At 42.1% G+C, this 13,222-nt stretch overlaps 1 protein-coding gene across 1 annotated transcript in view; it reads right to left on the bottom strand.

The window, feature by feature from the left end:
• Positions 1 to 13,222, bottom strand: part of Zfyve26 (zinc finger, FYVE domain containing 26) — a 70,266-nt gene that overhangs the window by 20,515 nt on the left and 36,529 nt on the right. Inside the window, exons 22-28 of the mRNA XM_013013721.1 lie at positions 11,497 to 11,693; positions 9,999 to 10,103; positions 9,478 to 9,600; positions 8,133 to 8,309; positions 6,187 to 6,433; positions 5,266 to 5,361; positions 1,289 to 1,452 (exon numbers count right to left, since the gene is read on the bottom strand). Of these exons, the coding sequence (XP_012869175.1) occupies positions 1,289 to 1,452; positions 5,266 to 5,361; positions 6,187 to 6,433; positions 8,133 to 8,309; positions 9,478 to 9,600; positions 9,999 to 10,103; positions 11,497 to 11,693 (1,109 nt within the window). The remainder of the gene's footprint in view (positions 1 to 1,288; positions 1,453 to 5,265; positions 5,362 to 6,186; positions 6,434 to 8,132; positions 8,310 to 9,477; positions 9,601 to 9,998; positions 10,104 to 11,496; positions 11,694 to 13,222) is intronic.

Genomic DNA, 13,222 nt, shown 5'->3' with positions numbered 1-13,222 from the left:
GTCTGTGAAACTCTTATCTCTAATTAACCACCAGAAAACCAGAAGTGGTGCTGTGGCTCAAGTGGTAGAGTGCTAGCCTTGAGCTGAAGAGCTGAAGGACAGCTTCCAGCCCAGCGTTCAAGCCCCATGACCGACCAAAAAAAAAAAAAAAGGGCCTGAAGGGTATAGCTCTGGTACAGTGCTTGCCTAGCATACACAGGGCTCTAAGATCCTCAGCATAAAAGAAAAAGAAAAAAATAGAGAAGCAAAAAGAAAGCAAGCTGACACTTTAGGATCATTCAGCTGACAGGAAAACATTTAAGAGACAGTTTTGTAATCAGTAGTACTGGAAGTATTATTTCTGTATGAATGCAACATGTAGAGGCACAGAAAATCAGTAGTGGGGAAGAAGTAACATTCCAGCCAGAAAGAACCACATTTCTACATAGTATTGACGATGATGAAACAGCATCCTTTCTCTAAATATTTCTTATTTCATTAAAAGTGACTGATAGCCTATGTTCTTTTACATATGAAGAAACAGACGTAGGGAAATGAAATCACCATTTGTTTTAATTAGCACTGAGCTAATCTGTCAGGTAGTAGTAGGCTAAGTGGGACCTTTGTTATTGCATTTAATCCTAAAAGCTCCATGAGACAATCCATGTATTATCCCTACCTTATAAGTGGACACATACGACTAAAAAAGTGTATGGTCATATTGATATTAGGAGGCAGAGCTGGAATAAGAAACCAGGTCCTCTTTCTTCTGAGCTAGCAGGTAGAACCACTATCAGGTTGTTGTCTTATTGAGAAAGACATGGGAGCTAGAAATATAAGATCCCTTAACACTTGGTGATTCTTCCCACCTTTTGCATTATCTCCTGATAATGGCAAAGTTTAAAATTTAAGGCTATATGAAAATGACTTGAATAAATTTTAAATATATACTCAGGCCAAATATACTCAGGACACAGAGATCTGAGACTCATGGTTCAAAGCCAGCTAGGGTAGAAATTCTCTAAGGGCAAAAAAGCTGAAATTCAAGGCATAGCTCAAATGGTAGAGCACCAGTCATGCATGAAAAAGCAGAAAAAGAGCCCGAGGCTCTGAGTTCAAACAAACAACCCTCCAAACAAAACATAACATAAAAACAAACCAAACCATAAAACCTAACTATGGTTAGGTTAAAGGTAAATCCAAAGTGTTAGTTTTGGAAATTTTTTTGAAAATAGCAGTATCCGCTAGGACTTGAAATGAAGTTAGGCTCATGACGTCCCTGAGTGCGGCTGAGAATGATGCCACCTACCATGGTGAAGTGCTCCCTGCGGCACACCATGCAGATGTTTTCAGTCTCATCTGGTACCCACTGGCTCCTGGCAGGAGGTGCTGATGGGGGCACAAATTCCAGTAGAGGCTGATTTGGAGCAAAACACCTTTCACTTGGGCTGGGGGAACATGCCATGGAGACACCTAGGAACCAGAGGTCAGAGTAAAAAGTGATCAATCTTCCATCCCATAAATAAAAAAGAGAAGGATAGAAGTTCACCATTTTACAAAGCCCTTCTGAAATAATATGTCCAGTTGATGATTATCAATAGCTGCTTGTGTGAGAAAAGAGATAACAGAAACTTTGTATGCCTCCTGTTAAAAATGTAAAGCAGGGCTAGGAAGGTGGCTCAGTGGTAGAGTGTTTGCCTTGCATGCGTGAGGCCCTGGGTTCCATTCCTCAGCACCACATAAGCAGAAAAAGCCGGAAGTGGCGCTGTGGCTCAAGTGGTAGAGCGCTAGCCTTGAGCTGAAAGGGCTGAGGAACAGCGCTCAGGCCCAGAGTTCAGACCCCACGACCGGACCACCCCTCTCCCCACCAAAAAAAAAAAAAAAACGTAAAGCAAAACCAATCAAGTGTAATTATCAAAAAACATTAAGTGCAAATTAATACATTCTTCAAGAAAGATCTATCAGTGTACTAGAGAGCAGAGACTCAGATTGTCATAAGGAAGCAACCAGCAAAACCAGCATGTGGGAAGCTTTATGGGACAAATGTCACAATTTCCTCCTCACATAAAAGAAGTGGGAGATCTAGTGATTAAAACAGACTTAAAAATTTAGCCTGATAGTTGGGTGCCTGTGGCTCATGCCTGTAATCCTAGCTACTCAGGAGGATGAGATCTGAGGATCACGGTTCAAAGCCAGCAAAGGCAGGAAAGTCCCTGAGACTCATCTCCAATAAACCACAGAAGTGGTGCTGTGGCTCAAGAGGTAGAGTGCTTGCCTTGAGCTGAAGAGTACAGGGACAGCACCCAAGCCCAGAGTTCAAGCCCCACAACCGACCAAAAAAAAAAAAAAAGACAAACTTAGCCTGACTAGGGGCTGGGAAGGTGGCTCAGTGGTAGAATGCTTGCCTTAGATGCACGAGGCCATGGGTTCCATTCCTCAGCACCACATAAACAGTAAAAGCTCGAAATGGCCCTGTGGCTCAAGTGGTAGAGTGCCTGCCTTGAGCTAAAGAGCTGAGGGACAGCATCCAGGCCCAGAGTTCAAGCCCCAGAACTGACCCCCTCCCCGCCCCCCCAAAAAAAATTTAGCCTGACTAAAAATTTAGTCTGAGCAGGTGCTGGTGGCTCATTCCTGTAATCCTAGCTACTCAGGAGGCTGAGATATGAGGATTGAGGTTTGAAGCCAGCCAGGGCTGTGAAGCTCTTATCTCCAATTGATTACAGAAGAAGCCATTAGTGGTTCTGTGGCTCAAGTGGTAGAGAGCTAACTTTGAGCAAAAGGAGCTTAGGGACAGTGCCCAGGCCCAGAGTTCAAACACAAGGACTGACCGACTAACCAACACCAACCAACCAACCAACCAATCAACCAATCAACCAACCAATATACAAACATAGTCTGATTAAAACAAACTTAAAATTTTAGCCAAATTCTATGTGGAGAAATTAGACTTTGATTCTAGACAAATCGACTATAAAAACGTTATGTGGCCGGGCGCCAGTGGCTCATGCCTGTAATCCTACTCAGGAGGCTGAGATCTGAGGATCACAGTTCAAAGCCAGCCAGGGCAGGAAAGTCCATGAGACTCTTATCTCCAATGAACCACTGAGAAAACTGGAAGTGGCACTGTGGTTCAAGGGGTAGAATGCTTGCCTTGAGCTGAAGAGCTGAGGGACAGTGCCCAGGCCCAGAGTTCAAGCCCCATGACCGACAAAAACAAAAAGAAAAAACAAAAAGAAAAACGTTATGTGTTAGGTGCAATGGCTCATGTTTATAATCCCAGTTACTGGTGAGGTAGAGATTAAGACTATAATTCAAGAATAGCCTGAACAGGGGCTGGGAAGGTGGCTCAGTGGTAGAGTGCTTGCCTTGCATGCCTGAGGCCCTGGGTTTGATTCCTCAGCACCACATAAGAAAAAAGAAAAAAAGCCAGAAGTGGCGATGTGGCTCAAGTGGTAGAGTGCTAGCCTTGAGCTGAAGAGCTGAGGGACAGCGCCCAGGCCCAGAGTTTAGGCCCCACGACCGGACCCAAAAAAAAAAAAAAAAAAGAATAGCCTGAACAAAAGTTACTGAGACCCCACTGAACCAATAGCTGGGATGGTAGCATATGCTTGTCATCATGGCTATGTGATAGGTATAAATAGGAGGATCATGGCCTAGGCCAGCCTGGGCAAAAGCAGAAGACCCTATCCTAAATATAAATTAGGCAGAAAAGGCTGGGGCATGGCTCAATGGATAGGAGTGCTTATCTATTAAGCATAAGGCACTAAGTTCAACTGCCAGTACCACAACAAAATAAAAGCAACAAAATAAAACAACAAAACTTAATGAACAACTAGGAACATATGAACCCTAGATATCTGAAGATAATAAGGGATCTTCTTCGGTAATATAATGATTTTATGGTTTTCTTTTAGGAATTTAAAAGAAAATATTTATAAATGAAATGATACCTTTGGTACTTATTTCAAGATAAACCAAAAAAAGTAGAGGTATAGATGAAACAAGAATGGTCATTGTAAAGAGATAGTTATTATAGCTGGGTGACTGGTAGGTGAACCTCATTATATTCTTTTTACTTTATAGTATACAATTTCCATACAAAAAGCATATATTCACACACACACATACACACACCAATGCTTCTCATCTACCTGTGAGTCTGGTTCTCTGGCCAGTTGGTTATTGAGAAGCTAATTAATTCCCAGAGATAGCTAGAAATGCTACACTTTCCTCTATGGTATCTAAGGAGATTTCTTATCACTTAGCAGAGAAAATAGAAAAAAACACTGTAATCTTTATCAGAAAAAGAGACAAACAGAAGCATGCTCTCCTGAATAGGTGGCAAAACAATCACTGCATTGCTAGAGACTGGGGAGAGCAGGGCTGCTAAAAAGAATGACCAAAACACGGCTGAGGCCTTCTAGGAGCTTGTTCCTTTTGTGTAACGGAATTTTCAAGGGGATTAAACCCAGTCAATTCTCATTAGCAGGATCCATATTTGTGAGTTTGTCTATTCACTAATATACAACCATCCTCAAAAATCAACACTTGCAGTGCTTTCATGGTCATTTGCAGCCATGTCCAGAGTGACATAAATTTTGAGTTGCCCAACATTGAAGTTGTCAGTTGAATGGACTAAGGTGGCACTCTTCCCTCTTGTCTTAGCTCTTATGTGGTAACCAGAGAATGTAAAGAGGAGACAATGCAAGATAGGTATAAGTAGCTCTAGTTAGAACTAGTTAGGACCAGGCATACAGATTTTTCTTTTTTTGTTGGTTGTGGGGCTTGAACTCTGGGCCTGGATGCTGTCCCTCAGCTCTTCAGCTCAAGATGAGCTCTCTACCCCTTGAGCCACAGTGCCACTTCCGGTTTTCTGAGTGGTTTATTGGAGATGAGAGTCTCAAGGACTTTCCTGCCTTGGCTGGCTTTGTATTAGATCTCAGCCTCTTGAATAGCTAGGATTACAGGTGTGAGCCACTGATGCCTGGCTCCAGGCAGATTTTGAATCCTATCTCTGGCTCTTATTAGTAGGTGCCTCAGAGAAGTCATTTCTCAATCTCTTCTTTTGTAAACTAAAGAGAAGAGAATGTACTAGGATAAGTTATTTTCAAGGTTTGAGACTATAATCTATATAGTGTGTATGTATATGTGTATGCATGCCTCTATGTGTATGTAGCTTCCTCTTGAAGCAGTGGTTTAGGATTCACAAACTCAATGTTTTTTTTTTTACAGTCTGTAAGTCAGAATAAGGCAAAGTTAAAGTGAAAACCAGGTAGCAGTTCTTACCAGAAACAGTAGTAGAGAATTCTGTTGATGGTGATCTAGACAGGGTTTCAGGTTCCGAAGTCTGATGAACAATTTCCTGGAGATGAATCACAGAATCTGCCAAGAGGGATCTGCCATAAGCATCTTTATCCATTATGTTAAGTATTCAGTTCAAAGCTCTATGGGCTCTGCTGACTGTCAAACCGTGACTCTAAGATAATGGTGGAGTATTTCTTTATTTTGATTGGTTGTGGGGCTTGAACTCTGGGCCTGGATGCAGTCCCTGAGCTCTTCAGCTCAAGGCTAGTGCTCTACCACTTGAGCCACAGCACCACTTCTATTTTTCTGGTGGTTAATCGGAGATAAGACTCTCATGGATGTTCCTGTCCTTGCTGGCTTCAAACCTGGATCCTCAGATCTCAGCCTCCAGAGTAGCTAGGATTATAGGTGTGTGCCTGGCTATGGTAGAGTACTTCTAAGACATGTTTTGGCACATGAGATTATGGAGTAGTAGCCACTAGTTATTTTTCAAAGTAAATTAAAAAATGTTAAGAGAAGACAATTATAGGTACACATTTCATTGCTTCATTCTAAAAGTAGTTGAGTCAGCTGTCATATAAGTTTTATCTGATGTGACTGAGAATGAAGCACTCTCCATTAAAAAAAAAAAAAAGATGGCATTTTTAGGCCACTCTATCAAGGCCAGACAGAAATACTGTCCAGCAATATTTGCTTCCCCAAACCTTCATGGTAGTTATTCAGTGGTTGTCTACCTTTGTTTCATTCTGACCAAAATCTCTCCCAAGAAGAGCTGTGTCTCCTAAAGTAATTCCTTTCACTTTAATCAACCCCAAATAATAAGAGAGGGGAAAATGAAAACAAAGAATGGAGCATGGTATTGCTTTCTCCATACAGAACCACTATCTAGAATGCTGCAGTTACCTGATCGTTTCTCCCTCAGAGGGTATGGGAGGTCCAGGGCTTTCCCTGCATATCTGGAAAGCAAGGAGTCAACCTCATTCATGGTGAAGCCAATCTCCTGTCCAGTCAGCAACTGGTTCAGAGTCTGCACTGCCAGAGTGGCCCAATCCACCTTCATGTTCATCAGCAGCTGCTCTAACATGAGTAGGGGGTTGGAGGACAAGTGGGAATAGCTGTTCCGGTGCTGCTCAGGCAGAGTCAGCAGAACCTATTTGTGGGGGTAAACCCATAGAGAAAAGAGAACAATAAACACATCTCAAAAGAAAGCTGAGATTCTTTTGGGAGAAAGAATTCCAGAGAGCTGAAAGTCTATAGTACTATTGTGATTTGCTAGGAGTCTTTCATCAAGCAAGGCTACTCTCCCTAAGTCATCTAAGTGGCTATGAAGAGTATTCCAAGCACTTTTACCCAGATAACAGGATGGTAATTCTTTTTTCTATCAAGGATCAGAGAGTGTCGAGCAATGGTGGCTCATACTGTTAATCCTAGTTACTCAGGAGGCTGAGATCTAAGGACCCTGGTTCAAAGTCAGCCTAGGCAGGAAAGTCTGTGAGATTTCTCTCCAATTAACCATCAGAAAACTGGAAGTGGAGAGCAATGGCTCAAAGTGGTAAAGTGTTAGCCTTGAGCAGAAAAGCTCAGGGACCCTGCCAAGGTCCTGAGTTCAAGCCCCACAACCACTAACACCAATAACAAAAAAAGAGACAGTGAGCAAATTTTTTAGGTTTTAAGATGTATAAAATGATTCAGCTTTTCCAATGTAGTGTGAAAGCAATCATAAACAAACATGTAAGTGAATGGATATGCTTTGTTTCAATAAAACTTGATTTACAAAATATGCTAGATTTGGTTCTCAGGTAGTAATCTATTAACCCCTTGCCTGGACCCTCAAAAGCACAGTTGGGCTTTGCCTCAATGTTACTTTTTTTTTTTATGATTTTTTTTTATTGTAAAGATACTATACAGAGGGTTACAGTTACATGAGTGAGGTAATGAGTACACTTCCTCTTGAACATTGTTAGCCCCTCCATTCAATGTTACTTTTTGTACCTTGAAGTTTCTCCAGTTAGTATTTTCAAGGTTATATAATAAAGGTAAAGAAGTATTACATCATTTAATTACTAGACAACTTTTTTTGTTGTTGTTGGTCATGGGGCTTGAACTCTGGGCCTGGACGCTTTGGTCCCTCAGCTCTTCAGCTCAAGGCTTGAACCACAGCGCCACTTCCGGGTTTCTGGTGGTTTATTGGAGATAAGAGTCTCATGGACTTTCCTGCCTAGATTGGCTTTGAACCGTGATCCTCAGATCTCAGCCTCCTGAGTAGCTAGGATTACAGGCATGAGCCCCTGGTGAATACACACACACACACACACACACTTACTTTTTATTTGGGGGGGGGGTCTGGTTATGGGGCCTGAATTCTGGGCCTGGGCAGTGTCCCTCAGCTCTTCAGCTCAAGGCTAGTGCTCTACCATTTGAGCCATAGCACCACTTCTGGCTTTTTCCTTTTTGCTTATGTGGTGTTGAGGAATCGAACCCAGGGCCTCATACATGCAAGGCAAGCGCTCTACCACTGAGCCACCTTCCCAGCCCCCGCCTGGCTATTATTTTTAAAGGCCAGGGTGGTTCTAAAACATGGTCCAGATTGAGAAGCACTGATATAGAAGTGCCATGGAAAGTGGAAAGACCCTTGAGAAGACATTTTGAATAAAGGGCTGCAAGAGTATGACAAGTCCTAAGAGGCACATCTAGGGAATGGTGGGCTGTGTGGTTACAATCTTATAGCACAGGCTAAGGATAGCAGGCACTGGCAGAAGAGCTTCTGAAAGGGCAGGTTCTAGTGTGGGAGTTGGGCCAGCAGTCACCCTCCTCAGACATCATGCTTTCTTGAAACCTTTCCCCCTTACCTTGGATCCCATGTACAGGGCCTGGATTTCATGGTGTCGAGCAGTGGTCAGTTCTCCATAGAAATGGGTGGTGAGGTAGTTGGCCAAGAAGTGTGATGTGGCCAAGCTAGGATGCTGGTCAAGGGACTTCTCTGTGACCTCAAGGCACATGGCAGGGTCAGGGATTCTTTGCAGAAGCTATAGCAGAAGAATGGGTAGAAAAGGAAGGCAAGGCTTTCCTAAGAACTCTGGAGCTGCCTTGCTTGCTTAGAGAAAGGAATACTTGGTTTATTTTTTTGGGTTCATCCTTTCCCTACGCTCATTTTTGTTACCTCCATACCTTCACCAATAAGTCACAATTTTTTTTTTCCTGGTTGTGAGGCTTGAACTCAGGGGCTAGGAGCTGTCCCTGAGCTCTTTTGTTCAAGGCTATCATTGTACCACTTTGAGCCATAGCTCCATTTCTGGTTGGAGATAAGAGTCTTATGGACTTTCCAGCCCAGTCTGGCTTTGAACCACGCTTCTCAGATCTCAGCCTCCAGAGTAGCTAGGATTATATGTGAGCTACCAGTGCCTGGCTGAGACATAGTTTTGATAGGATTTAGATTCTTCATTACAAGAATTCTAGTCCCAGTTGTTCTACTTGGCACCCAGTATAGAGAGAGGCACTTTCTCTCAAGGTGACTGTGACTTGCTTCTGAAGGACAGTTAGGCAGATATGAGATTGCAAATATTTTGCATGGGATTCATGGGAAAAAGTCATCTGATTTCACTAACTTTGTTCTTCCCAATTGGAGAAATTCTGTAGACCAATAATATGTGGGCCTAATAAACCTGTTGGGGATTAGATTCCATGTCCCCCACTTACTTTACTATCCCAATGTGTGAACTCTACACTAAAGTTTCAGGATGGAATTCCCAGGGCTTTACCCAAGTATTACAACACAGTGGTACCTGGGTTGCCCTCCATATACTTGTCTGTCATGCTGTATCTAGTACCTTGCTTGAGCTCCTTGGATCTGGACTTACTTCTATCATTTGACATATTATATTGCAATCATATCTAAATGAGTCTTACATCATCACCCTTATTCTCCCTAAAATGTGGCTCAATGCAGCACAAGGACTACTAACCCTAATTATTAACACTGTCATACTACCATCTAGCAAAGTAGCCAGGAATATTCAGTGTCTCCTAAATGAATAAGCATTCAAATGAATGTCTACATTTTGAACTATGATATATCAACTTCTTAAAAGGCAGATAAAGTTCTCCTTAGGGTGCAAATGGCCAATGAATAGAAAAGATATTCATTACTAATAATGGAAATGTGAATTGCAACAATGGAAAGAATCAGAGACTTACTTTCAAAGCCTTTTCATGATCTCTTCTTTCTAGTAGGTAGAGAAGATGGTTTTGATGTAGGCTGATTAAATGTTCCTTTGAAATGGGGTATAGGCAGCCCCATTCCTCACATAGCTCATACTCCTGCAAAGAAACACACATGTCTTCAATTCCTTTAAGTTACTGGCCATGTCATTTGTCCATTTTTTGTCTGAAAAGCTGGACAGTATAAACAGTGTAAGTATGGGGCACTGTGAGTGGGAATATAATTGGGACAACCAACTTGAAGAGGGAGGGTGTTTATGCCCAATGACACAGCCATTAGAGATATATATTCAGTGCATAGCATGCAGTGTATAAAGTTCTGCATAGGAACACAATTGTGATGACAGGAAAGGGTCAATTGTATTATAGTCTATACTGGCAAATTTTACAATTAAAAAAAAAAGAATGGGATGCAGTTACAAAAAATTGTGGACATTGATACATATAACCAGCTAAAGAGTTGAAGCTCTGGAAAGAAAAGGGAGGGAAAATGATACCTGTGCTTCCAGAATCATGTTCATGATAGCTGATGGGTCCTCAACACAGCAGCTCTTCAGGGCCTGCCAGTCACACCACACTGGGGGATCCTGCAAACCTAGAATCTAAGGAAAGACAGGAAGACCCATGAAACCACACTGTAGCTTTTTCCTCCATGAGCAAGTCACTTTTATGTCCACGGAAGGGCCTCCCCTAGATCTCTGCCTCAAAAGTGGGCCATCACTCTAGTTTAGGAAAGAGGAAAATGAATCCAAATGGGACAGAGATCATTGAGAGAGTGAACCTCTTGGGAAGTAAAATCAGTGAGCAAAGGCTGAGTGGGAGGCTAGAATTGGAGCTTTTACTGGTAAAGATAATTCTCTGAGGTCCAAAGCTTGTCCATTTTTCTGAGTTCACTTGTCCCAAGCTCCTCTATATCAAAACTCCACCACAGACATTCTTTTTTTTTTGGTCCAGTCATGGGGCCTGAACTCTGGGACTGAGCACTGTCCCTCAGCTCTTCAGCTCAAGGCTAGCGCTCTACCACTTGAGCCACAGTGCCACTTCTGGCTTTTTTCTTATGTGGTGCTGAGGAATTGAACCCAGGGCCTCAGGCATGCAAGGCAAGCGCTCTACCACTGAGCCACCTTCCCAGCCCCAACACAGACATTCTTTTGAATTGAATATTCTGCAGGATCATCTTTCCTGCAGCATGAATGAAAACTGCTGAGGTGTGAGAGTAAACCTTTCTCTCCTGCCATGTTTACTGTCTCTAGTGAAGCTCTAGATTCAGTTCTGTTCAAGAACACATGGGAAAAACAGAATGTATTGTGTATTACTTATGTAGCTGTACTTCCTGAATCTGCCTGCTTGAGCCTCTTCAGCTTGGATATAATACTTATCCCTCAAAAATCTTTCCCTTTTGAAATTGCCATTGTCATTCAAGCTTTCAAAATGGACCCTGAATTACCTGAAATTTAGAACAATTTTTAAGAAAAGATATATCAAAGCTCAAATACACATTGTGGAGCAATGTTAATATTTTTATTATCTTTGCTTAGTTCAAATGTATTTAAAACAATAGGAATAAATAACACTGGAACCAGATAGAGGGCCTCTTCCTTGTTCACTTAAGAGTGGATGTCAGATGCACAAGCAAAGTCAGAGCTATATTTTCTGTTTTTAAAACTTCCCCATAGGCCAGGTGCCGGTGGCTCACGCCTGTAATCCTAGCTACTCAGGTGGCTGAGATCTGAGGATTGCAGTTCAAAGCCAGCCCTGGCAGGAAAGTCTATGAGACTCTTATCTCCAATAAATCACTAGAAAACCAGAAGTGGCGCTGTGGCTCAAGTGGTAGAGCCTTGAGCTGAAGAGTGCAGGGACAGCACCCAAGCCCAGAGTTCAAGCCCCATGACCGATCAACAACAACAACAAACCTTCCCCATCACACACAAATAGGCTGAGGGTTGGCTTCACGTGAGAAGCTTGTTTCCTTCTCTTGATGCCAGAATCCCATACCTTCTGATACACCTGCAGCTCTGCCAACTTCCTCTGCAGCTCAGACTTTAAACCTTCTTGGATAGCTTTATCTGAAATGCAGTAGGCTAGGATCTCCAGACATGACTCTAGGGGCCACCTGTCCATAAACTGCAAGGCCAGCCGACTTCTCAGACATGCATCCTTCACAGGAAACAGGTATCGCCATGCTTCCTTGTCTATAAAACAAAAGTAATATCCAGATATACGTTTTTGGCACATTGCGTAAATAGCACTCTTTCAAACTTATTTCATCAGTGAAAGCTGAGTATTCCCCTGAAATTTCTACTTAAGAGCTACTTCAGATAAATGATTTTACTTCACTGGGTATTTTGTCTTATTTGTTAGATCTCTTACTCCCATACTCATTTCACAGATTTGGCAAAGAAATATAAAAAACAGACTCCAAGCAATTTAGACCACATAGCCTTTGTGTTGATTCTTACCTTCTTCAGGAGGGATTTTTCTCCTTTCTTCAAGTAGCCAAGCTGCCTACCCAAAAGCCATTCCATACAGGTCATCCAATTCTTGCTTTCCCTAGTGAAGTGTGATAACTCACCAGCTTTCAACCTGATTACATATGAAAATTTCCCAGGGAGAGTGTGTGTGTGGGGACAGGGGATTGAACTCAAGGCCCAGGGAGTGTGTGTGTGTGTGTGTGTGTGCGCGCGTGTGTGTGTTGGTACAGGAGATTGAACTCGAGGCCTTGTGCTCTCTCAACTTTTTTGCTCAGAGTTGGTATTCTACCATTTGAGCCACACCTCTAGGCCAGCTTTATTGCTGGTTAATTGGAAATTAGAGCTTTGTAGACTTTTCAGCTTTGGCTTGTGTTGAACCTCAATCCTCATATTTCAGCCTATTAAGTAGCTAGAATTACAGGTGAACTACCAGAGCCGATTCCTAGGGAGATTTTAAAGTAGGGATAATTGAACAGGCTCATAGTTTGCTTATGTTTTATTTTATTATTGTTATTATATTATTATTATTCCAGTCCTGGGGCTTAAACTCAGGGCCTGGCACTGTCCCTGAGCTTCTTTTGCTTAAGGCTAGCACTCTTCTATTTGAGCCACAGCGCCACTTCTGGCCTTTTCTGTTTATGTGGTACTGAGGAATTGAATCCAGGACTTCATGCATGCTAAGCAAACACTCTACCACTCAGTCATATTCCCAGGCCCCTGTTTTTATTTTTTAATTAACTAATTAAAAGATTCCATCTATGTAGCTCAGATTGGTTTTATGATCTTCCAGCTTTAGCCTTGCACTGGGAATACAGGCATGTGTCATGATACTCAGCTTAATTTATTTTTGCAAATACAATTAGAATATATATATATATATGTATATGTATATATACATACATGCTTTATGTATTGATTATGGTTGCTTTCATGTTATAGTGGTAGAGTTGAGTAGTTGCAACAAAGAGTGCATGGCCTACAAGTTTTTTACAAAAAAACTTTTCTGATATTTATTTGTGCTGGTCCTGGAGCTTGAACCCAGGACTTGCTTTGCTCAAGACTAGTGCTTTACTATTTGAGCCATACCTCCACTTTGGCTTTTTGTTGTTAAATTGGAGATAAAGGTCTCATGGACTTCCCTGAATGTACTAGCTTTGAATCTCAATTTTAAGATTTAGCCTCCTGAGTAGATAATGTTGCAGGCATGAGCTACTGGCACCTGGCTTCTGACTTGTCTTTTTTTTTTTTTT

This window comes from Dipodomys ordii, unplaced genomic scaffold (assembly GCF_000151885.1).
Source record: "Dipodomys ordii isolate 6190 unplaced genomic scaffold, Dord_2.0 Scaffold2, whole genome shotgun sequence".
Taxonomy (NCBI): domain Eukaryota; kingdom Metazoa; phylum Chordata; class Mammalia; order Rodentia; family Heteromyidae; genus Dipodomys; species Dipodomys ordii.
Note: the sequence above shows the minus strand (reverse complement) of the source record. Positions and strands in the feature narration are given on the sequence as shown.